A 24,156-nucleotide genomic window follows, 5' to 3' on the forward strand; every position below is an offset into this window, starting at 1 on the left:
GGGGTGACACAGAGGGGATTTGTGTGTCCCCCCCGCAAAAACCCGCGCGGGTCGCGGCCCCTTTAAGACGCCGCGCGGTTTCCATGGTGACGCGCGGCGCCGGGGGGCGTGGCCGGGAGGGCGGCGCATGCGCAGATCCGCCGACGAGGCCGCCGGGGGCGGGGCCGGCCGAGGGAGGCACAAAGATGGCGGCGGGTGCGGCGGGAGTTGTTGCCATGGCGGCCCGCGGGAGGTGCGGGGGGATCGCGGGGCGACCCCGCCGAGGGGCGCAGGGGGGCGAGGGGGGCCACACTTGGGGCTGGGAGGGCTCCGGGACAGCGGACACCCCCCCCAGGGGAGCGGCGGGGCCGGGCGGGGGGTGCGGGACAGGGCCCCTGAAGGCGGGGGGGTACCGGGATGATGGGGGGGGCAGCGGGAACGCCTCACGGGGGGCCCCGGGATAGCGGAGGGGGGAACCGGGATGTGGGGGGGGCACAGGGGACACCCCCGGTGAGGGACCCCGGGCTGGCAGAGGGGGGCGGGGCCCCGAGGGGCGGGGGGTGATGGGGGCACCGGGAGGGGTCTGGGGGGGCTGCGGGCCCCGGGGTGCGGGAACCGCTTTGGGGGGACCCCCGGGATTGCGGGGGGCTGCGGGCCCCGGGGTGCGGGAACCGCTTTGGGGGGACCCCCGGGATTGCGGGGGGCTGCGGGCCCCGGGGTGCGGGAACCGCTTTGGGGGGACCCCCGGGATTGCGGGGGGCTGCGGGCCCGGGAGTGCCGGAATCGTTTTCGGGGGACCCCCGGGATTGCGGGGGGCTGAGCCCGAAGGTGCCGGAACCGCTTTGGGGGGACCCCCGGGATTGCGGGGGGCTGCGGGCCCGGGAGTGCTGGAACTGCTTTGGGGGGACCTGGGGATTGCGGAGGGCTGCGGGCCCGGGGATGCGGGAACCGCTTTGGGGTCCCCCCGAGCTTTGGGGTTCCCCGAGCTTTGGGGTCCCCCCGGAGGATTTGGGGTCCCCCGAGCTTTGGAGTCTCCCCGAGGCTTTGGGGTCCCCCCGAGGTTTTGGAATCCCCCGAGGCTTTGGGGTTCCCCGAGCTTTGGGATGCCCTGAGTCTTTGCAGTCCCCCCGAGCATTGAGGTCCCCCCGAGCTTTGGTGTCCCCCCGAGCTTTTGGGGTCCCCCGAGCTTTGGGGTCCCCTCGGTGACGCCGTGTCCCCGCAGGGCCCCCGCCGACGGGACGCTGTGTCCGGCCGCCGGGCGCGGGGGGCTGTGAGCAGGTGGGTGCCCCTTCCCCGCGCCCTTGTGCCACCCCCCCCCCCCCGTGGCCCTGCCACTTTGTCACCATGCTGTCGCTGTCCCCGCAGGCCCCGCCATGCCCCAGGCCTCGGAGCACCGCCTGGGCCGCGCCAGGGACCCCGGAGCCGGTGCCGTGGTGACGGCGCAGCCCCGGGCGGGCTCCCGCCTGCCCAGCGGGCACCGAGCGCTGAGCCAGGAGCGCCATGCGGCCCCCAACGGGCTCTCCCCGGCCCCCAAACTGCGCCTGCTGCCCCCCAGGCCCCCGCCGCCCCCCGACGACCCCCGCCCCAAAAAGCTGGAGCTGGAACGGGGCCGGGCGGCCAAACGGGGGGACCCCGCTCCCCGCGGGCCGGAGGGACGCCGGGGGCCGCTCAAGGCCGATCACGGCGTGAGGGTGCCCGGGGGTGCCCCGCAGGTGCCCGGCAGCGCCTCCTTCTCGCTGCCCAGCGCGGCCGAGCGCCGCCGGAGCAACCTGGCCCGCTCCAAATCCATCAGCATCGGCGACCTGAGCCAGGGAGGAGGCGGCGGCGGCGGCGGCGGTGGCGGTGTCGCCGGTGTCCCCTGCCGCGCCGAGGACGTGGCGGTGGCGCTGAGCCGGTTGGTGCTCAGGGACTGCGGGCACCCGCTGGGTGCGGGCGCGCTGGCGCTCCGCAGGAGCTCCTCGCTGCGCAGGGTGACCGTGAGCGCCGGGCCCGACGGCAAAGGCACCGCGGCGCTGCTCTCCGTGCGCCCCGAGGGCGGCCCCCGCGCCCGGGCCGAGCCCCCGTTCAGCCACGGCCCCGGCAGCCCCGCGCCCGGCGGCCGGAACGAGGACAAGGCGGCCGCGGTAAGAGCCGGGGGCGGGAGGGGTGTGGCCTGGGACACCCGTGTCCCCAGCCCTGGGGACATTTTCAGAGCCTCTCATTGTCCCCTGGCTTTGGGGATGTGGTGTGACTCCCACGCTGTCCCCAGTTTTGGGGACGTTTTGAGACCCCTGCAGTGTCGCCAGCTCTGGGGACATTTTAAGAGCCCTGCAGTGTCCCCACCTTTGGGGACATTTTGAGACCCTCTCAGTGTCCCCAGCCTTGAGGACATGGGGAGACCCCCGCAATGTCCCCCAACTTTGGGGACACTTTGAGATCCCCATGCTGTCCTCAGCTTTGGGGACATTTTGGGACCCCAGCAGTGTCACCAACCTTGGGAACATTTTGAGAACCCCACAGTGTCCCCAGCCTCGGGCACATTTTAAGACCCTGCACTGTCCCCAGCTTTGGGGACATTTGAGACCCTCTCAGTGTCCCCAGCTTTTGGGACACTTTGAGACCCTCACACTGCCCCCAGCCTCGGGGACATTTTGAGACCCCTACACTGTCCCCATCCTCAGGGACATTTTGTGACCCCCGGAGTGTCCCCGCTCAGGCTCGGTGACATCGCCAGGGTGACACAGTGGTGGCACTCTCACCTGTCCCCGCTCCAGTCCTGTTTTGGGGACCCCCATGGCTCTTGGTTGGGGGGGGTCGCTGCTGTCCTCCCAGCTCAGGGGGCCGGTGCCATCCTTGTGGCTCTGGCTTCTGTCCCCACATCTCCAGGGTGACCACGGGTGACCGGTGACACCCTGGTGACACTGAGGTGACACCGAGCTGGCCGCTGCCCCCTCCCCGTTTCCGCATCCGCTCCCCCCCCCATCATCCCTCACCTGCCTGGCCACGTGTGGGGGAATCGTAATCCCCAAAACTCCACCAAGGCCCGGCCACCTGGCCTTGTCCCCCCTTGGGGACACCGGGGGCGTCCCTCAGCCCCGCCAGGCCCCCAAACCCCCTCGGCTGGAAACCAGGGAGGGATTTTTGGGGGGCTGTTTACCTCAGCACCCCTCACTGTCCCCTATGGGCAGCTCCAGCTAATTAATCCCCTGGGATGAGCCTTGTGTTGCCCAGAATAGCACGGGGGCGGGGGGGAGAAATCGGATCAGCTAATGAGCTGAGGGAGGAGGGGGGGGGGGACAGGACACCCCCGGTGACCGATGCCACCGATGCCACCGAGGCTGCGGCGGTGGCACGGAGCCGGTGCCGCCATGCCGGGGCTGCAGGGAGCCACGCTGGTGGAGCTGCCGCGGAAGCTGCAGCGCTCGCTGCTGCCCCGCCGGGAGCTCCCGGCCCGCGGCGGCGCCGCCGACATCTCCGAGTCCGTGGTGCACACGGCGGTCATGGGGCTGCTGCTGGTGGCCGGCGAGGTGAAGCCACCGGCGGTGGCACCCGGGGACAGCCGGGGTGGATGGGGGGACATGGCGGAGGATGGGGCGCGGCTCACCGGGTGTCCCTCGCTGTGTCCCCACACCCAGACCCACCACGCGCTGCTGCTGGGCTCGGGCCACGTCGGCCTCAGGAATTTGGGCAACACGGTAAGAGGGCGGCTCGGCCCTGCCCAGGGGGATTCGGGGTCACCTCGGGGTCCCCCAGCCCTCCTGACCCTGTGTTCTGGGGTGTGGGATGGGTTTGGGGTCACCTCGGGGTCATCTTGGGGTCCCCAGCCCTCCTGTCCTTCTGTCCTGGGCTGTGGGATGGATTTGGGGTCACCTCAGGGTTATCTCGGGGTCCCCAGCCCTTCCTGTCCATCTGTCCTGGGCTGTGGGAGGGATTTGGGGTCCCCCAGCCTTGGTGGCCATGGTCCCACCTTCTTGTCCTGCTGGGATGTCACATTCCCAGAGCCCCACAGCACTGTCCCCACGGTCCCCAGCCCTCCTGTCCCTCTGTCCTGGGGTGTGGGAGGGATTTGGGGTCCCCTCAGGGTCCCCCAGGCTCAGTGGCCGTGGTCCCGTCCTGCTGGGGATGTCCCCCAGCCCCACAGCACTGTCCCCATGGTCCCCAGGCCTCCTGTCCTGGCCTGTGGGAGGGATCCGGAGTCCCTTTGGTGTCCTTTAAGTGTCCCTCGATGTCACTTGGGGGTGCCCTCAGCGTCCCCAAGCCTCTTTGCGGCTGTCCCATCGCATCCCCGGGTACCCCCAACCCCTGAGGGCTCCCTGGTGACAGTGCCACATGCCCAGATGTCCCCGTGTCACCCCTCAGTGCTTCATGAACGCCGTGCTGCAGTGCCTGAGCAGCACCAAACCCCTGCGGGATTACTGCCTGCGCCGCGACTTCCAGCAGGAGCAGCCCCCCGGCCCCCGCGCCCCCCAGGAGCTCACCGAAGGTGGGACAGACCCCCCAGAACTCCCACAGCTCCCCCAGAACGTTCCAGAACCCCCCTGGGGAGCGCTGAACCCGCCGTGTCCCCCCCCTTGTCCCCTCAGCCTTCGCCGATGTCATCGCCGCCCTCTGGCACCCCGACTCCTCCGAGGCCGTCAACCCCGGGCGCTTCAAGGCTGTGTTCCAGAAATACGTGCCCTCCTTCACGGGTTACAGGTGAGATACACCCCTCTCCCCTAAAAAAAGCCTTTTGGGGACCCCCCCCAAAGGGATAAAGTGTCACAAAGTGTCCCCGCAGCCAGCAGGACGCGCAGGAATTCCTCAAGTTCTTCATGGACCGGCTGCACGTGGAGATCAACAGGAAGGGCCGGCGCACCCCCAGCATCCTGTCGGACACACGGAGACCCCCGGCCCTGGAGGACCCCGAAACGCTCAGGTGAGAGAGGAGGGGCAGGGCTGCTGAGGAGAGGGGACCCCGATTTCGGGGACGGCCGACAGCCCCGATGTCACCCTGGTGTCACCTCCCGCAGCGACGACGAGCGCGCCAACCAGATGTGGAAGCGCTACCTGGAGAGGGAGGACAGCAAGATCGTGGGTGAGCGCTGGCAATGGGGCTGTGCCCCCCCATCCCCGGGACCCCAAAAGCTCTGGGGGTGCCCCCCTTTGACCCCTCCCTTTGCCCCCCCAGATCTCTTTGTGGGGCAGCTGAAGAGCTGCCTCAAGTGCCAGGCCTGCGGCTACCGCTCCACCACCTTCGAGGTGTTCTGCGACCTCTCGCTGCCCATCCCAAAGGTGAGGGTGGGGTGACCCCCAAAAACCCTGCAGACCCCCCAAAAAACCCTTCAGACCCCCCAAAAAACCCTTCAGGCCCTTCCAAAAACCCTGCAGACCCTTCCAAAAACCCTTCAGACCCCTCTAAAAACCCTTCAGACCCTTCCAAAAACCCTGCAGCCTCCCCCAAACCCCCCAGAAACCCCCTCGGATCCCCCCAGAAACCCTTCAGACCCCCCAAAAAACCCTTCAGGCCCTTCCAAAAACCCTGCAGAGCCCCCAAGAAACCCTTCAGACCCCCCCAAAAAACCCTTCAGGCCCTTCCAAAAACCCTTCAGACCGCTCTAAAACCCTTCAGACCCTTCCAAAAACCCTTCAGACCCCCCAAAAAACCCTTCAGACCCTTCCAAAAACCCTGCAGACTCCCCCAAACCCCCCAGAAACCACCTCAGATCCCCCAAAAACCCTTCAGACCCCTCTAAAAACCCTTCAGACCCACCCAAAACCCTTCAGATCCCCCCAAAAACCCTTCAGACCCCTCTAAAACCCTTCAGACCCTTCCAAAAACCCTTCAGACTCCCCCAAACCCCCCAGAAACCCCCTCGGATCCCCCCAAAAACCCTTCAGACCCCTCTAAAAACCCTTCAGACCCACCCAAAAACCTTCAGATCCCCCCAAAAAGCCCTCAGACCCCTCTAAAGCACTTCAGCCCCTGCCAGAAACCCTTCAGACTCCCCCCAAAATCCCTCAGACCCCCCAAAAACATCTCAGACCTCCCCAAAAACCCCTCAGATCCCCCCCAAACCCCTCAGATCCCCCAAAAACCCTTCAGACCCCTCTAAAAACCCTTCGGGTCCATCCAAAACCCCCTCTGACCTCCCAAAAACCCTTCAGATCCAACAAAAACCCTTCAGACTCCCCCAAAACCCCTCAAACCCCACCAGAAACCCCCTCAGAGCACCCAAAATCCCTTCAGACCTGTCCAAACACCCCTCAGACCACCCCAAAAACCTTCAGACCCCCCCCAAAAACTCTTCAAACCCTAAAAGCACTTCAGACTCCCAAAAACCCTTCGGACCACCCCAAAATCCTCTGAGACCACCCAAAAACTCCTCAGACCCCTCCAAAAACCTTTCACACCAGCCCAGAAAACCTTTCACACCACTGCAAAAAATCTTTCAGACCCTCCCAAAAACCCCTTTAGGCCTGTCCAAAAATTGCTCGGACCCCTCCAAAAAACCCCTTCAGACGCTCCAGAAACCCTTCAGACCCTTCCAAAAACCCATCCAAAACCCACTCAGATCCCCACTCAAAACTCCTCACACCCTCTAAACGTCACCCCTGACCCCCCCAAAATCCCTTCCCCTGGGATTTTGGTGGCCCTGCAGAAAAGCTTTGCCGGGGGCAAGGTCTCGCTGCACGACTGCTTCAGCCTCTTCACCAAGGAGGAGGAGCTGGACTCGGAGAACGCCCCGGTGAGAGGATGGAACCCCCCTACCCCCAGGGACCCCCCCTGCAGCCCCGGGTTTGTCCCCAAAACGTCCCTGATGTCCCCTGGCCCCTCAGGTGTGTGACAAGTGCCGGCAGCGCACGCGCAGCACCAAGAAGTTGACGATCCAGCGCTTCCCACGCATCCTGGTGCTCCGTATCCTTTGGGAATCAGCCCCGAGCGAGGGTGGGGGACAACCCCCAAATTTTTTGGGGGGTTTGGGAAGGGGTGGGGGGTAAGCACAAGGGTCATCACCCCGTCCATCTTCCCACTGCCTTAACCCTGGGCAGACCTGAACAGGTTCTCCACCACGCGCTACTCCATCAAGAAATGCTCCGTCTTTGTGGACTTCCCGCTGCAGCAGCTCAACCTGCGCGAGTTCGCCAGCGAGAAGGCGGGTGAGGAGAGCTCCGAGGGAAGAGGGGGGAGTTTTGGGGTTTTTTGGGGTATTTTGGGGTGGGGAGGGGGAGATCCTAAAGATCCTAAACCTGACCCCCGCACCCTGCTGCAGGCAGCCCTGTCTACAGCCTGTACGCTCTGTGCAACCACTCGGGCAGCGTGCACTACGGGCACTACACGGCTTTCTGCCGCGACCCCGCCGGCTGGCGCGTCTACAACGACTCCCGGTCAGTGTCCCCCGCCCCTCCCGTGCCCCCCCGCCCCGGTGCTGAGCCCCCGCGGCCGGTGCTGAGGGTGTCCCCGCAGCGTCTCGCCCATCAGCGAGAACCAGGTGCCGTCCAGCGAGGGCTACGTGCTGTTCTACGAGCTGGAGGAGCCGCCCGGCCGCAGAGCCTGAGAGCCCCGCGCGGAGCCGACGCCTGCGGGCCGGGGACTGCGGGGGGAAGCCCCGGGACCCTGCCCCGGGATCGGCCGGGAACCCCCCGGGAGCCCCCCGGACCCGCGGAGAGAAGGGTGCGGGGGGAGCGGCCGCAGCCCGCGCGGCCCCGGGGGGTTTTGTGAATAAATTTATTAAAAAAACCCCAAAAAACGCCGAGTTTGGGGGGCTTGGGGGCGTGGCTTGATGGTAACGGGGTGGGGCTTGTGTTTGACAGACATTGAGTGGGCGTGGTTTATGGAGGTGTGGCCTGCTGATTGATTGATTAGAGGTAGGCGTGGTCATCGCAGCGTGCCGTGCGCGATGATTGGCTGGTGGCGTAGTGGGCGCGGCTTATCACCATGGGCGCGCTTCCTCCCGCCACAGCGCGCTGTCCATCAACGCGCTACGCCTTCCCATTGGTCCGCCTGCCCTAAGCCCCGCCCCTTCCCCTGATAACCGGCGGGAAGGGGCGTGGCCAGCGCGGCGGACTCGGGACAGGTGAGGGGAGGGTCCTGGGGCTGAGGGACCGGGCAGGGCCGGGGGCTCCCGGCGGCTCCGCTCTGACCGTGCCCGTCCCAGCTCCCCTCATGCCGCCCACCGTGGCCGTCGTGGGCGGCGGCATCAGCGGCCTGGCCGCCTGCTACCACCTGGTGCGCGCCCCCCGCCCGCCCAAGGTGAGCGAGCGTGCGACCCCCGAACCTTCCCTCGGGACCCCCGAACCTTCCCCGCGGGACCCTCGAACCTTCCCCGCTCCATTCCGGGACCCCCAAGTCCCCTCCGCGTGTGCGTCCGTCTCCGGGGCTCCCGCTCTCCCGGGTCACCCCGGGATCCCCGGGACCCCCATCCCTGCAGAGACCCCCGGTGTCCTCCGGGACTCCCAATTCCCCCGGGACCCCAATTCCCCCGGAGTTCCCTTTTCCCTCCCGAGACCTCAATTCCCGCGGGGTCCCGGTTGTGATTCGGGGTCCCGGTGGTGGTTTGGGGTTCCCGGTGGTGACCCGGGGGTCCTGGTTGTGATCCGGAGGTCCCGGTATTGATTTGGGGGTCCCGGTTGTGATTGTGGGGTCCCCGTGGTGATTTGGGTTCCCAGTGGTGACCGGGGGTCCCGGTTGTGATCCGGGGGTCCCAGTGATAACCCGGGGTTCCCGGTGTTGATTTGGGGGCCGGGGGTCCCGGTTGTGATTCCGGGGTTCCCGATGTTGATTTGGGGTCCCGGGGGTCCCAGTTGTGATTCCGGGGTTCCCGATGTTGATTTGGGGTCCCGGGGGTCCCGGTCATAACCCGGTGTTCCCGGTGTTGATTTGGGGTCCCGGGGGTCCCCAGGTGGTGCTGCTGGAGGCCAGTGGCCGGTTCGGGGGGTGGCTGCAGAGCACCCGAACCCCCGAGGGCGCCGTGTTCGAGCACGGCCCGAGGGGCGTCCGGCCCGCGGGGCCCGCGGGGGCCCAGACCCTGCACATGGTACGGGGGGCCTGGATTTGGGGTGATAGAGGGGGTCCTGGGCTGGATTTGGGGTGATAGAGGGGGTCCTGGGCTGGGTTTGGGGTGCCAGAGGGGTCCCTGGGGGGCTGGAGGGGTCCTGGGAGGAGTTTGGGGTGTCAGAGGGGTCCCAGGGTGGGCGTTGGGGGGTCCTTGGGGCTGGGTTTGGGGTGGCAGAAGGGTCCCTGGAGGGCTGGGGGGGATTTGAGGGGTCCCTGGGGTTGGTTTTGGGGTGACAAAGGGGTCCCTGGGGTTTGGGTGGGTTTCTGGAAGAATTTTTTGGGGTCCCTGGATGAATCCTGGCGATCTCTGAAGGAATTTGGGGGGACCCCGTGTGGATTCTGGGTGTCCCTGGATGAATCCTGGCGATCTCTGGATGAATTCTGGGCGTCCCTGGATGATTTTTGGGGTTCCTGGATGAACCCTGGGGGTCCCTGGATGAATTTGGGGGTTCCTGGATGAATTTGGGCTCCCCGTGTGGATTCTGGGAGTACCTGGAAGAATTTTTGGGGTCCCTGGATGAATTCTGGCAGTCACTGGATGAATTTTGGGATTCCCTGGATGAGTTTTGGGGTCTCTGGATGAATCCTGGGTGTCCCTGGATGGATTTTGAGTCCTGGTGTGGATCCTGGGGGGGGTCTCTGGATGAATTTGGGGTCCTTGGATGAATTTAAGGGTTCCTGGATGATTTTTGGTGTCCCCGTGTGGTGTCCCCGCAGGTGTCAGAGCTGGGGCTGGCCGGTGACATCCTGGCTGTCCCCAGGGAGCACCCGGCGGCACGGAACCGATTCCTGTACCTGGGGGGGGCCCTGCACCCCCTGCCCTCGGGCCTGACGTGGGTGTCCCTCGTCCCCCAGGGCCACCTCCTCCCGTCCCTTGTCACCAGCGTCACCCCTTGACCCTGGGCTGTCCCCAATGCCACCCCTGCTGTCCCCACTGTCCCCGGTGCCAGCCCTGTCTCTGTCCCTTCCGTCCCCAGGGGTTTGCTCTGGGCCGTGCCCCCTGTCCCCAGTGCCACCCTTGCTGTCCCTGCTGCCAGCCCTGTGTGTCCCCTGTGTCCCCAGGGGCGTGCTGCGGGCCATGCCCCTGTGTGTCCCTGCTGTCCCCAGGGGGTTGCTCAGGGCTGTCCCCAATGTCACCCCTGTGTGTCCCTGCTGTCCCCAATGTCCCCAATGTGTCCCCAGGGGGTTGCTCGGTGCTGTCCCCAATGTCCCCTCTGTGTCCCCAGGGGGCTGCTCAGGACTGTCCCCCCGTTCTCCCGGGCCCTGCTCTGGAGCGCTCTGCGGGATCTCCTGACCCCGGCGGGGACGGGGCCGGACGAGAGCGCCCACGGCTTCGCCCAGCGCCGCTTCGGGCCCGAGGTGGGTGCCCCAAAAAACCCCCAAATCCACCCCAAAAACCCCCAGATCCACCCCAAAAACCCCCGGATCCACCCCAAAACCCCCTGGAACAACCCACAGAGCCACCCCAAAATCCCTGGATCCACCCCAAAACCCCCTGGAACAACCCACAGAGCCACCCCAAAATCCCCCCAAAAACACCATCACACCCCAAAACCCCCATAACCCCCCCAAAGCCCCCATGACCCCACCCCAAACCCTGAGAACCCCACCCCAAGCCCCGATAAGTGACCCCAAAGCCCCACCCGGCCTTATCAGGGTCTCCCTGGGGTGGGTGGGGTCCCACTGTCCCTGTCCCCATCACTGTCCCTGCTGTCTCTGTCCCTTTGTCCCTGTGTCCCTGTCACTGTGTCCCTGTCCCTGTCCCTGTGTCCCTGTCACTGTGTACCTGTTCCTGTCCCTGTGTCACTGTCCTTGTGTCCCTGTCCCTGTGTCACTGTCCCTTTGTCACTGTCCCTGTGTCCCTGTCCCTGTGTTCCTGTTACTGTCCCTGTCCTTGTGTTCCTGTCCCTGTGTCACTATCCCCGTGTCCCTGTCCCTGTGTCACTGTCCCTGTCCCTGTCCCCAGGTGGCAGAGCTGGCCGTGGATTCCCTGTGCCGGGGGCTGTGTGTCACTGTCCCCGTGTCCCTGTCCCTGTGTCCCTGTCCCTGTCCCTGTGTCCCTGTCCCCGTGTCCCTGTCCCTGTGTCCCTGTGTCACTGTCCCTGTCCCTGTGTCACTGTCACTGTCCCTGTCCCCAGGTGGCAGAGCTGGCCGTGGATTCCCTGTGCCGAGGGGTGTTTGCCGGGGACAGCCGGGCCCTGAGCGTGCGCAGCTGCTTCCCTGCCCTGTTCCAGGCTGAGAGACAGAGGGGGTCTGTGCTGCTGGGGCTGGCGCTGCCACACGGTGGGGACACCCTGGGGACACTGGGGACACTGCTGGGGCTGGCACTGCTGGGGCTGGCGCTGCCACACGGTGGGGACACCCTGGGGACACCCTGGGGACACCGCTGGGGCTGGCGCTGGCATCTGGTGGGCACAGGGACGGGGGGACACCATGGGGACCTCCGGGTGCCACCCCTTGGACGGGTCCAACCCACGGGGCTGGGACAGGGGACACCGTGGGGACACCCTGGGTTGGTGACACCTTGGGGAGCCCTGATTTGGCTGTCACCGGGATCCACTGAGGGCTGGCGTGGGGGACACCCCGGGGCTGGCACAGGGGACACGGGGGGGGACACCCCGGGGCTGGGACAAGGGACACAGGGGGACACCCCGGGGTTGGCACAAGGGACACGGGGGGACACCCCGGCACAGGGGGACACGGGGGGACACCCCGGGGCTAGGACAAAGGACACGGGGGGGACACCCCGGCACAGGGGACATGGGGGGACACCCCGGGGTTGGCACAGGGGACACGGGGGGGACACCCTGGCACAGGGGACACGGGGGGGACACCCCGGGGCTGGCACAGGGGACATGGGGGGGACACCCCAGCACAGGGGACACCGTGTGTCCCTCCCCGCGCGTTGTCACCGCCGGTGTCGCCGCAGGCGGTGGCGGCGCGGCGGGGCCCGAGGCGGGGCTGGCGCGGCGGGCGCGGGCCGAGCGCTGGAGCCAATGGTCCCTGCGGGGCGGGATGGAGTCCCTGGCGCGCGCCTTGGTGGCCTTCGTGTCCCCGCGCGGGGCCGAGCTGCGCTGCCACACGCCCCTGACGCACCTGCGCCACCGCCGCGGCCGCTGGCAGGTGGGGACACCGCCGGTGCCACCCGGTGCCTTCGCCGCGCCCCCTCCCTGCTCTCCGTCCCCTCCCCGGTGTCCCCGGTGTCCCCCGCGTCCCCTTCCCACCCTCCATCCCCCCCCCCACCCGTGTCCCCAGTGCTCTCCGTCCCCTCCCCAATGTCCCCAGTGTCCCCAGTATCCCCAGTGTCCCCAGTCACTCGGACCTGTCCCCTGGGGGAGGGGGGGTTCCCAGTCACTCCGACCCCCTCCTCAATGTCCCCATTGCCCCCAGTCCTGTTCCCAGTGTCCCCAGTGTCCCCAGTCCCCTCTTCAGTGGCCCCAGTCCCCTCCCTATTGTCCCCATTGCTCCCAGTGTCCCCATTGCCCCCAGTGTCCCTAGTCCCCTCCCCAGTGTCCCCAGTGTCCCCAGTCCTGTCCCCAATGTCCCCAGTCCCCTCCCCAGTCCTGTCCCCAGTGTCCCCAGTCGCCTCCTCATTGTCCCCAGTGTTCCCAGTGTCCCCATTTCCCCCAGTGCCCCCCGTGTCCCCAGTCCCCTCCCCAGTGTCCCCAGTGTCCCCTGCTGTGTCCCCAGCTCACCGTGCCCGGTGCCACCCTCACGGCTGATCACGTTGTCAGCGCCCTCCCGGCCTCAGGTACGGCACAGGGGCTGGGGAGGGTGTCCCTGCGGTGTCCCGTGGTGTCACTGACGCTGTCCCTGCAATGTCCCCGCGGTGTCCCCGCGGTGTCCCCGTGGTGTCGCTGACGCTGTCCCCGCGATGTCCCCGCGGTGTCCCCGTGGTGTCCCCGTGGTGTCGCTGACACTGTCCCCGCGGTCTCCCTTAGTGTCACTGACACTGTCCCCGCGATGTCCCTGCCATGTCCCCGCGGTGTCGCTGACGCTGTCCCCGCGGTGTCCCCGCGGTGTCCCTTGGTGTCACTGATGCTGTCCCCGCGATGTCCCCACGGTGTCCCCGCGGTGTCACTGACACTGTCCCTGCAATGTCCCCGCGGTGTCCCCGCGGTGTCCCCGACGCTGTCCCCGCTGTCCCCAGCGCTGGCGCGGGCGCTGCCGGCCGAGGCGGAGCCGCTGGCGCGGGAGCTCCGGGCGATCCCGGCCGCCTCCGTGGCCGTGGTCAACCTGCAGTACGAGGGGGCCGCGCTGCCCGTCACGGTGAGCGCTCCCCGCTGTCCCCGCCGTGTCCCCGAGGTGTCCCCAGACCCGCGGTGACCCCGGCTCGCCCCCCGCGCCCGCAGGGCTTTGGGCACCTGGTGCCATCCTCGGAGGACCCGGCGCTCCTGGGCATCGTCTACGACTCGGTGGCGTTCCCGGAGCACGACGGGACCCCCGCCACCCCCGGGGGGACCTCGCTGCGCCTGACGGTGGGGACACCGGGGGGACACTGGGGGGACACAGGGGGGACGCTGGGGGGGACACGGGGGGGACACTGGGGGGGACGCTGGGGGGACACTGGGGACACCGGGGGGGACGCTGGGGGGACACTGGGGGGACACAGGGGGGACGCTGGGGGGACACTGGGGGGGACACTGGGGGGACACCGGGGGGGACACTGGGGACACCGGGGGAGGACACCGGGGACACTAGGAGGGGACACTGGGGACACCGGGGGGGACACAGGGAGGGACACCGGGGACACCGGGGGGGACACTGGGGAGACCGGGAGGGGACACTGGGGACACCGGGAGGGGACACTGGGGACACCGGGAGGGGACACCAGGAGGGACACCGAGGACACCGGGGGGGTGCCAGGATTGATTTGGGGGGCTCATGATGGGGACATTGTGGGGGGACACTGGGGACATCTGGGAGGGTGACACTGGGGACATCATGTGGGGATACCCGGGAGGGTGACACTGGGGACACTTGAGGGGGTGACAGGGGTGGTTTGGGGGGCTGGCAGTGTCCCCCAGGTGATGCTGGGACCCCCTCGCTGCAGCTCACGGTGGGGACACTGGGGACACTGTGGGTGTCACAGGGCTGATTTTGGGGCGCTGGCATTGGGTGACCCTGGGGACATTGTGGGTGTCACAGAGGTGATTTTGGGGCTGGCATTGGGTGACCCTGGGGACACCGTGGGTGTCCCAGAGGTGATTTTGGGGGGCTAGCATTGGGTGACCCTGGGGACACCGTGGGTGTCACAGAGGTGATTTTGGGGCTGGCATTGGGTGACCCTGGGGACACCGTGGGTGTCCCAGGGCTGATTTTGGGTGTCCCCAGGTGATGCTGGGCGGGGCCTGGTTCCAGCAGAGCTTTGGGGACCCCGCCCTGGTGGCCCCGGAGCTGCTGCTGAGCCGGGCACGGGCGGCCGTGAGCGAACACCTGGGGCTGGCCGGGACCCCCAAAAACGCCATCGTGAGGGTGCAGCAGGTGGGGACACCTGGGGGCGTTGGGTGACACTTGGGGGGCTCTGGGTGGGTGACATTCCGTGCGAGGGGGCTCTGGCTGGGTGACATTTCAGAGGGGCTCTGGGCTGGTGACACTTGGGGGGGTGACAGTCCAGGGGGGCTCTGGGTGGGTGGCATTTTTGGTAGTTGACATTTCAGGGGGGCTCTGTGTGGGTGACATTTTGGGGGGGGGCTCTGGGTGGGTGACACTTGAGGGAGGTGACACTCCAGGTGGGTGACACTTTGGGGTGGGTGACATTTTGAGGGGGGCTCTGGGTGGGTGACACACTTGGGGTGAAGGGGGGTGACACTCCAGGTGGGTGACATTTTTGGGAGGGGGCTGTGCGTGGGTGACACTTTGGGTGGGGGACATTCTGGGGGGGCTCTGGGCAGGTGGCAGTTTTGGGAGGGGACATTTTGAGGGGCTCTGGGTGGGTGACACTTGAAGGGGGTGACATTCCAGGGTGGGTGACACTTTGGGGGTGGCTCTGGGTGGGTGACACTTTGGACAGGTGACATTCTAGGGTTGGCTCTGGGTGGGTGACACTTTGGACAGGTGACACTCTGGGGTGGCTCTGGGTGGGTGACACTTTGGACAGGTGACACTCTGGGGTGGCTCTGGCTGGGTGACACTTTGGACAGGTGACACTTGAGGGGTGGCTCTGGCTGGGTGACACTCTGGGGTGGCTCTGGGTGGGTGACACTTTGGACAGGTGACACTCTGGGGTGGCTTTGGCTGGGTGACACTCGGGGGTGGCTCTCAGGCTCTCACGTGTCCCCTCCTTGTCCCCAGGACTGCATCCCCCAGTACACGCTGGGACACTGGGAGCGCCTCGGTGAGAGAGCATCGGGCTGGGGGTGTCCCCTGTCCCCGGGGGTGTCCCCTGCTGTCCCCACAGTGTCCCCAGCTGTCCCCGCTGTCCCCCCAGAGCGCATCCAGCGGTTCCTGAAGGAGCAGGAGCTGCCCCTGAGCCTCATTGGCGCCTCCTACTCCGGGGTCTCCGTCAACGACTGCATCGCGGGCGCCAAGGAGGCCGTGGCCAAGATTTTGGGGTCCCCCCCCGGGGTAAAGGGGTCCCCCCAGGAGCTCTGACCCCACCCCAGCATTCCCGGGGTCCCCCCATGGCTGCCAGCGTAGGACAAAATGATTTTTTTTTTTAATTGAAAAAAACCCTTTAGAAAGGTCCAGGGAGCGGCTCATAAATACAATAAATACCCGCGCGCCCCAGCCGGGGACCCCAAAACCATCCGGGGACCCCAAAACCTGGCCTGGGACCCCAAAACCCATCCAGGGACCCCCAAACTGATCTGGGGACCTCAAAACCCCACCAAAACTGATCTGGAGACCCTAAAACCGATCTGGGGACCTCAAAACCCCACTGGGGACCCCAAAACTGATCTGGGGACCCTAAAACCGATCTGGGGACCTCAAAACCCATCCAGGGGTGGGGAGGGGCAGGGCCAGGCCAGCCCCCAGTGAGTCATGTCCCCTCCCAGGGGTGTCCCCTGTCCTGTCCCCCTGGGAGTGTCCCTGTCCCCTCTGGGGTGTCCCTGTCCCCATTGGGGTGTCCCTGTCCCCCCTGGGAGTGTCCCTGTCCCCTCAGGGGTGTCCCTGTCCCCTCTGGGGGTGTCCCTGTCCCCTCAGGGGTGTCCCTGTCCCCCCTGGGAGTGTCCCTGTCCCCTCAGGGGTGTCCCTGTCCCCTCAGGGGTGTCCCTGTCCCTCTGAGGGTGTCCCTGTCCCCTCTGGGGTGTCCCTGTCCCCTCAGGGGTGGTGTCCCCTGCCCTGTCCCCCCCAGCCCAGAGTCCACACCATCCCCGGGGGTCTCCATCGGGGGCGGTGGGGTCGCTCAGGGCGGGGGGGTTGGCGCCACGCTCTGATTCCCCCCCCGCGCTGCTGTCCCTGTCCCTGTCCCTGTGCCCTCTCCGCGGGGCGTGGCCGCGCTGCCGTTGTCGCCGCGGGGAGGGGACGGCGCCAGGCCGGGCAGGTCCCCGCGGGGGGGTTTGCGCAGCATCTCCTGCCGGAACCGGCTGGCGGCGGCGGCGGCGGCGGGGGCGGCGCGGGGGCGGGCGCGGGGGTCGCAGCCGATGTCGGCCGTGAGGTTGGTGTAGAGCGGGCGCAGCTCCCGCGCCAGCAGCGCGTAACTGAGCGAGTTCATCCCGTCCTGCGTCCACGTGCGCTGCGTCCGCACCAGCAGGTCGAACCTGGCCGCGACAGCGCCGCGGTGTCACAGCCGCGTCCCCTCTGTCCCCTCGGGGGTGCCCGGCCCAGCCCAGCCCGGCCCAGCCCGGCCCAGCCCGGCCCAGCTCAGCCCAGCCCGGCCCATCCCAGCCCGGCCCAGCCCAGCTCAGCCCGGCCCATCCCAGCCCAGCGCAGCCCAGCCCAGCCCGGCCCAGCCCAGCCCGGCCCAGCCCAGCCCGGCCCAGCCCAGCCCGGCCCAGCCCATCCCAGCTCAGCCCATCCCAGCTCAGCCTAGCCCGGCCCATCCCAGCCCAGCTCAGCCCGGCCCAGCCCAGCCCAGCTCAGCCCGGCCCAGCCCGGCCCAGCTCAGCCCAGCCCAGCCCGGCCCAGCCCGGCCCAGCTCAGCCCAGCCCAGCCCGGCCCAGCCCGGCCCAGCTCAGCCCAGCCCAGCCCGGCCCAGCCCAGCCCAGCCCAGCCCAGCCCAGCCCGGCCCGGCCCAGCCCAGCCCGGCCCATCCCACCTGTGCGGGTTCTCCTCGTTGCCTTTGTCGCTCTTGTGTTTGACCATTTTGTAGTGGCCGATGGAGATGGGAGGGCGGGAGATCTTCATCCCGGCCAGGCGCACCCTGAGGGGACAGCGGGGACAGCGGCGACAATGGCACCGGGGCGGGGACAATGGCACCGGGGCGGGGACAATGGCACCGGGGCGGGGACAGCGACAGCCCCGGGGTGGGGCCAGAGCGCTGGGACAGCCCCCGTGTCCCCCAGCGATGGGGACACAAATATGGGGACAGTGAGAAGGGAAGGTCAGGGGACAGGGACACCCCCAGGGTGGCAAGGACAGCCAGCACAGTGACATCACTGCAGGGGACACAAATATGGGGACAGTGAGAAGGGAAGGTCAGGGGACAGGGACACCCCCAGGGTGGCAAGGACAGCCAGCACAGTGACATCACTGCAGGGGACACAAATATGGGGACAGTGAGAAAGGAGGGTCACAGTGTCACCCCAAGGAGGGACAGGGACACCCTCGAGGTGGCCCTCAGGACAGCTCCAGGGTGGCAGTGACAGCCACCACACAATGACAGCATCACCGTGTCACCCTGGGGGGGACAGGGCATGGGGACATCCCTGTGTCCCCTCTCAATCAGTGTGACAGGACCCCCCCCATGTGTCCCCCATGTGTCACACCCCTTGCGTCCCCCCCAGGACAATGTCACACCCCCCATGTCCCCTCCAGGGCAGTGTCATTGTCACACCCTCTGTGTCCCCTCCATGGCAATGCCACATCCCTTGTGTCCCCCCCAAGGTGACAGAACACCCCCAGTGTCCCCCCGGCTCATTGGTTACACGGTGCCACCCCCCAAGTGCCACACCCCGAGCCGTGGCAGTGTCCCCTGGCTGTCCCCGGGCTGTCCCCAGCCCTACCTGGTGGCGATGTCATCGTCCTCGCCCCCCCAGCCCCAGTACTCGTTGGGGAACCCATTGATCTTCATGTACTGGTCGGGGGTCAGCGCCGAGACGCCCCCGAAATACTGCGGGTACGGCAGGCTGGGGACACAGGGGACACCGTCACACCCTCGGTGTCCCCCCAGGACAATGTCACACCCCTTGTGTCCCCCCCCAGGGTGACAGAACACCCCCCATGTCCCACCCAGGACACTGTCACACCCTCTGTGTCCCCCCAGGACAATGTCACACCCCCCATGGCAATGCCACACCCCTTTTGTCCCCCCCACAAGGTGACACAACACCCCTCATGTCCCACCCAGGACACTGTCACACCCTCTGTGCCCCCCGAGGTGGCAGGACACCTTCCCATGTCCCACCCAGGACAATGCCACATCCTCTGTGTCCCCCCCCAGGGTGACAGGAGAACACCCCTTGTGTCCCCCCCAAAGCGATGTCACACCCCCCATATCCCTCCCAAAGGGATGTCACACCCCTCGTGTCCCCTCCAGGGCAATGCCACACCCGTTGTGTCACCCCAAAGGTGACACAACACCCCTCATGTCCCAGCCAGGGCAGTGTCACACCCCTTTTGTCCCCCACAAGGTGACAGAACACCCCTCGTGTCCCAGCCAGGGCAGTGTCACACCCCTTTTGTCCCCCACAAGGTGACAGAACACCCTTCGTGTCCCGCCCAGGACAATGCCACACCCGTTGTGTCCCACCCAGGACAATGCCACACACTCTGTGTTCCCTGAGGTGACAGAACACCCCTCGTGTCCCCCCAGGACACTGTCACACCCTCTGTGTCCCCGAGGTGACAGGACACCTTCCTATGTCCCACCCAGGACACTGTCACACCCTCTGTGCCCCCCCCAAAGTGTCCCCAGGGTGTCCCCAAGGTGTCCCCAAGGTGTCCCCAGGGCCTGGCTCACCTGTACCCGAATTTGTTCATGGCCACCGAGGCGTGTTTGGGGTTCCAGGGGTCGCAGGTGTAGAGGTTGTGGTCGTTCTCGGGGATCAGGTCCACGTCGTGCAGGAACAGGCAGTCCCAGTCCTCGTCCTTCAGCGCCTCCTTCACGCCCACGTTCAGCAGCTTGGCCCGGTTAAACGTGCAGTTCCCAGCCTGGGGACACCCCAAAATAGCCCGGGGTCACCCCAAAATCCTCCAGGAAAGACCCCAAAATGTCCTGGGGTCACCCCAAAACATCTCCTCTAAACCATCCCCATTGAACCGTCCCTTCATGTTCAGCAGCTTGGCCCGGTTAAACGTGCAGATCCCAGCCTGGGGACACCCCAAAATCCCCTGGGGTCACCCCAAAAATGTCCTGGAGTCACCCTAAAATGTCCTGGGGTCACCCTAAAATGTCCCCTCTATACCGTTCCCTAAACCTCTAAACCATCCCCATTGAACTCTCCCTTGACGTTCAGCAGCTTGGCCTGGTTAAACGTGCAGATCCCAGCCTGGGGTCACCCCAAAATGTCCTGGGGTCACCCCAAAATGTCCTGGGGTCACCCCAAATCCTCCAGGAAAGACCCCAAAATGTCCTGGGGTCACCCCAAAACATTCCCTCTAAACCATGCCCTAAACCTCTAAACTCTCCTTTCATGTTCAGCAGCTTGGCCCAGTTAAATGTGCAGTTCCCAGCTTGGGGACACCCCAAAATCTCCTGGGGTCACCCCAAAAATGTCCTGGGGTCACCCCAAAATATCCTGGGGTCACCCCAAACCACTTTTAACCTACCCTGGGGACCCCCCAAACACCCTGGGGACCCCCCAAACCTCCCCTAACCCTCCCTGGGGACTCCCCAAACTGCCTCAAACCACCCTGGGGATCCCTAGGGACCCCCCCAAACCACCCTGGGATCCCCCAAACCCCTTCAAAGCCACCCTGGGCACTCCCTAAACACCCTGTGGACCCCCCAAACCCCTGGGGACCCCCCAAACCTCCCCTAACCTTCCCTGAGGACCGCCCAAACCACCTCAAAGCACCCTGAGGAGCCCCCAAACCACTTCAAACCAACCTGGGGATCCCTAGGGACCCCCCAAACCACCCTGGGGATCCCCCAAACTCCTTCAAAACCACCCTGGGCACCCCGCAAACCCCCTGTGGACCCCCCCAAACCCACCTGGAGACCCCCCCAAACCTCCCCTAACCCTCCCTGGGGACTCCCCAAACCACCCTGGGGATCCCCCAAACTCCTTCAAAACCACTCTGGGCACCCCCCAAACCCCACTGGAGACCCCCCAAACCACCTTTAACCCACCCTGAGGACCCCCCAAACCGCCTCAAACCACCCTGGGGATCCCCCAAACTCCTTCAAAACCACCCTGTGGACCCCCCAAACCCCCTGTGGACCCCCCAAACCCCCTGTGGACCCCCCCAAACCCACCTGGAGACCCCCCCAAACCTCCCCTAACCCTCCCTGGGGACTCCCCAAACCACCCTGGGGATCCCTCAAACCCCTTCAAAGCCACCCTGTGGACCCCCCAAACCCCCTGTGGACCCCCCAAACCCCCTGAGGACCCCCCCAAACCCACCTGGAGACTCCCCCAAACCTCCCCTAACCCTCCCTGGGGACTCCCCAAACCACCCCAAACCACCCTGGGGATCCCCCAAACTCCTTCAAAGCCACCCTGTGGACCCCCCCAAACCCCCTGTGGACCCCCCCAAACCCACCTGGAGACCCCCCAAACCTCCCCTAACCCTCCCTGGGGACTCCCCAAACCACCCCAAACCACCCTGGGGATCCCCCAAACCCCTTCAAAGCCACCCTGTGGACCCCCCAAACCCCCTGAGGACCCCCCCAAACCCCGCCCCTGGCACCTGGTGCACCACGTAGATGCCGTAGTGCAGCTGCTGGCGCTGCAGGAAGGGGTGCAGGTAGTAGAGCAGGTGGCCCAGGTGGCCCTCGCGGTTGCGGTGGGGGACGATGACAGCGGTCCTGGAGCGCGCCTCGCACTGGGGGGGCCGGTACCGCCCCCCCGGCCGCACCCCCGGGTTCTTGGCCTGGATCTGCTCCAGCGACGGCAGCCGGGAGAAGGAGACGGCCAGGGGGCCCACTGTGGGGAGGGGGCATCAGAGGGGCATTGGGGGGCACTGAGAGGGGCATTGGGGGGCACTGTGGGGAGGGGGCATCAGAGGGGCATTGGGGGGCACTGTGGGGAGGGGGCATCAGAGGGGCATTGGGGGGCATTGGGGGGCACTGAGAGGGGCATTGGGGGGCATTGGAATGGCCAGGGGGCCACTGTGGGGAGGGGGCATTGAGGGGCATCAGAGAGGCGCTGGGGGGCACTGAGAGGGGCAGGGGGACCACTGTGGGGAGGGGGCATCAGAGGGGGCACTGGGGGGCACTGTGGGGAGGGGATGCTCAGAGGGGTCTGGGGGGCATTGGGGGCACTCAGAGGGGCACTGGGAGGGGCATTGGGGGAGCTGGGGGGCACTGGGGGCCCACTGTGGGGAGGGGGCATCAGAGGGGCACTGTCCCCTCAGTGTCCCAAACCAGGCTGGGGTTGTCCCCGGCTGGTCCAGACTGGGCTGGGGGGCACTGAGAGGGGCACTGGGGGCAACTGGCACAGGCTGGGGGCCACTGAGGGCACTGAGGGGGGCACTGAGCGGGGCTGGGGGTGTCCCCTCAGTGCCCCAAACTGGGCCGGGTTTGTCCCCCCCACCCCAACCCGGGGGTCCCGGGCTTTGCCCCCCCCCCCCCCCCCCAAGATTTCCCTTCCCGGCCCGGTTCTGTCCCGGGAGGGGGAGGGGAGGGGGCGGCTCCTTCCCGGGACAGGACGGGGGGAAGGGAAGCGGTCAGACCGGTTCGACTGCCCGGGAAAGGGAAAGGGTCGGGCCCTTCCCGGGAGCGGCGGGAACCGGTTCAGTCCCGGGGAAAGCGGCCGGGACCGGTTCAGCCCCGGGGAGAGGGGCCGGGACCGGTTCTTTACCGGGAAAAGGGGCCGGGACCGGTTCTTTACCGGGAAAAGGGGCCGGGACCGGTTCTTTACCGGGAAAAGGGGCCGGGACCGGTTCTTTACCGGGGAAAGGGGCTGACACCGGTTCTTTACCGGGAAAAGGGGCTGATACCGGTTCTTTACCGGGGAAAGGGGCTGACACCGGCTCTTTACCGGGGAAAGGGGCTGACACCGGCTCTTTACCGGGAAAGGGGCTGACACCGGCTCTTTACCGGAGAAAGGGGCTGACACCGGCTCTTTACCGGGGAAAGGGGCTGGCACCGGTTCTTTACCGGGGAAAGGGGCTGACACCGGTTCTTTACCGGAGAAAGGGCTGACACCAGCTCTTTACCGGGGAGAGGAGCTGATACCGGCTCTTTACCGGGAAAGGGGCTGACACCGGCTCTTTACCGGGAAAGGGGCCGGGACCGGTTCTTTACCGGGAAAAGGGGCCGGGACCGGCTCTTTACCGGGGAAAGGGGCTGACACCGGCTCTTTACCGGGGAAAGGGGCTGACACCGGCTCTTTACCGGGAAAGGGGCTGACACCGGCTCTTTACCGGGGAAAGGGGCTGACACCGGCTCTTTACCGGGAAAGGGGCTGACACCGGCTCTTTACCGGGAGAGGGGCGGCCCCGGTTCCTCCTCCCACGGGGAGGGGTCACTCCTCGTTCCTTCCCCACCCCCCCGGGGGTCCCCGGTTCTTCCTCCCCCCTCCTCGTTCTCCCCTCCGGTGCTCCCGTTCCCCTCCCGTTCCTGTCCCGGTTTCCCTCCGGGGGTCTCCGTTCCCCTCCCGTTCTCTCCGTTCCTGTCTCGTTTCCCCTCCCGGTTCCTCCTCAGGGGTCTCCGTTCTCTCCCCGGTGCTCCCGTTCCTCCCTTCCCGGTTCCCCCGGTCTCTCCCGTTTCCCCCGTTCCTGTCCCGGTTCCCCCCGGTCTCTCCGGTTCCCTCCCCGCTCTCACCGAGGAACGGCGACCTCTCGGGGCAGAACGGCAGCGGCCGCGCGGGGTCCGGCGTGGCTGCGGGGCCGTTCCCGGTGCCGCTGCCGCCACCGACGCGGCTGAGGTTGGCGTACACGTCGTGGGTCCGGGAATAATCCACGGCGGGACCGGCGGAACGACCGAACAGCGCCGTGAGGTTCCGGAAGCCACCGAGCGAGAAATACGCCACGAAGGCGAACTGGCACCCGACCAGCAGCGCCAGCGAGCACGGCCGCTCCAGCAGCCGCCGCAGCATCGCGGGGCCGCCCGGTGTTACCGGGGAGCCGCCCGGTGTTACCGGGGAGCCGCCCGGTTTTACCGGAGAGCCGCCCAAGCGGCCCGGGGCAGCATGGCGGGGGCACCGGGGCTGTGGGATAGAGGGGACACGGCTTGGAGAGGCCCCGGGGATGGAATGGGGCCGCTCCGGTACCGGGAAAGGAGCGGGGGTCGCTCGGTTAGTCGTCGGTACCGGGAAATGGGCGGACACGAAGCAGCGCCCGTGTAGCACCGGGAGGGGGTCAGACGCCGCGCTGTCGCTCTCCGGTACCGGGAAGGGCCCGGTTCAGTCCCCGCCCGGTCCCGGTTCGGCCCAATCCGGTCCCGGTGTTGCCTCCCCAACCGAGTACCGCCGGTCCCGGTACGGCCTGACTCCGGTACCGCTCCGCTGCTCCCGGCCCCGGTACAGGCCTGAGGCCGGTCCTGCCCCGCCCGGCCCCGGTACCCGCTCCAGCCCCGGTCCCGGTTCTGCCTCCCCGGTTCCGGTACCCGCCTGTGCCCGCACCGGTACTGCCGGGCCCGGTTCGGCGCTCCCGCCCCCCGGGCAGCCCCCGCGGGTCACCCCCCTGACCCTGACCCCGCTCCCGCTCCGGTCCCGGTACCTGCCCGGGCCCGCTCAGCCCCGCCCGGCCGCCGCCATCTTGGAGCGGAGGGCGCGGCGTGATGGCGTCACAGGGCGGGGCCGCGGTGGGGTCACGCTCCGGGCGCCCCGGGCGGGCGGGGGCGGCCGGGGAGAAGCGGGGGAGGATCCCGAGGTGACCCCGGTGGCGCTCGGTGACCCCGGGACGGGGTGCGGGGCCCGCAACGACGCGGGGGAGACCGAGAGGGCGTGGCCTGT

General features: G+C 67.2%; 3 protein-coding genes across 5 annotated transcripts; 2 read left to right on the forward strand and 1 right to left on the reverse strand.

The window, feature by feature from the left end:
* Nucleotides 1-173: 173 nt before the first annotated feature.
* Nucleotides 174-7,685, forward strand: USP21 (ubiquitin specific peptidase 21). Its single transcript, XM_066568112.1, has 14 exons — nt 174-232; nt 1,202-1,257; nt 1,345-2,102; nt 3,594-3,653; nt 4,318-4,441; nt 4,542-4,653; nt 4,736-4,873; nt 4,968-5,032; nt 5,126-5,229; nt 6,597-6,683; nt 6,775-6,853; nt 6,988-7,095; nt 7,209-7,323; nt 7,403-7,685. Exons 3-14 carry the CDS (start codon nt 1,353-1,355, stop codon nt 7,491-7,493), a joined length of 1,833 nt encoding a protein of 610 aa, XP_066424209.1. The 5' UTR covers nt 174-232; nt 1,202-1,257; nt 1,345-1,352; the 3' UTR covers nt 7,494-7,685.
* A 303-nt stretch (nt 7,686-7,988) lies between these two features.
* Nucleotides 7,989-15,679, forward strand: PPOX (protoporphyrinogen oxidase). Of its 3 annotated transcripts, none has more exons than XM_066568346.1 (12): nt 7,989-8,012; nt 8,094-8,188; nt 8,838-8,972; nt 9,710-9,825; nt 10,219-10,351; nt 11,131-11,275; nt 11,922-12,115; nt 12,683-12,743; nt 13,143-13,261; nt 13,345-13,470; nt 14,327-14,476; nt 15,287-15,679. In XM_066568346.1, the coding sequence occupies exons 2-12, from the start codon at nt 8,102-8,104 to the stop codon at nt 15,584-15,586; spliced, it is 1,566 nt and encodes a 521-aa protein (XP_066424443.1). In that variant the 5' UTR covers nt 7,989-8,012; nt 8,094-8,101; the 3' UTR covers nt 15,587-15,679. The 3 variants fall into 3 exon arrangements, with proteins under 3 accessions (XP_066424443.1, XP_066424445.1, XP_066424444.1); XM_066568347.1 differs by having other exon boundaries at nt 7,994-8,188; nt 15,287-15,329; nt 15,423-15,679; XM_066568348.1 differs by lacking the exon at nt 13,143-13,261 and having other exon boundaries at nt 7,993-8,188; nt 15,287-15,329; nt 15,423-15,679.
* On the reverse strand, nt 15,629-23,979 carry B4GALT3 (beta-1,4-galactosyltransferase 3). The gene is made up of 7 exons (XM_066568350.1): nt 23,921-23,979; nt 23,025-23,409; nt 20,948-21,183; nt 19,056-19,246; nt 18,100-18,222; nt 17,193-17,297; nt 15,629-16,695 (listed from the first exon to the last, which is right to left on the reverse strand). The coding sequence occupies exons 2-7, from the start codon at nt 23,296-23,298 to the stop codon at nt 16,341-16,343; spliced, it is 1,284 nt and encodes a 427-aa protein (XP_066424447.1). The 5' UTR covers nt 23,299-23,409; nt 23,921-23,979; the 3' UTR covers nt 15,629-16,340.
* Between the last annotated feature and the right edge of the window lie 177 nt (nt 23,980-24,156).

The sequence above is a fragment of the Molothrus aeneus genome, chromosome 31, assembly GCF_037042795.1.
Source record: "Molothrus aeneus isolate 106 chromosome 31, BPBGC_Maene_1.0, whole genome shotgun sequence".
NCBI classification, from domain to species: Eukaryota; Metazoa; Chordata; class Aves; order Passeriformes; family Icteridae; genus Molothrus; species Molothrus aeneus.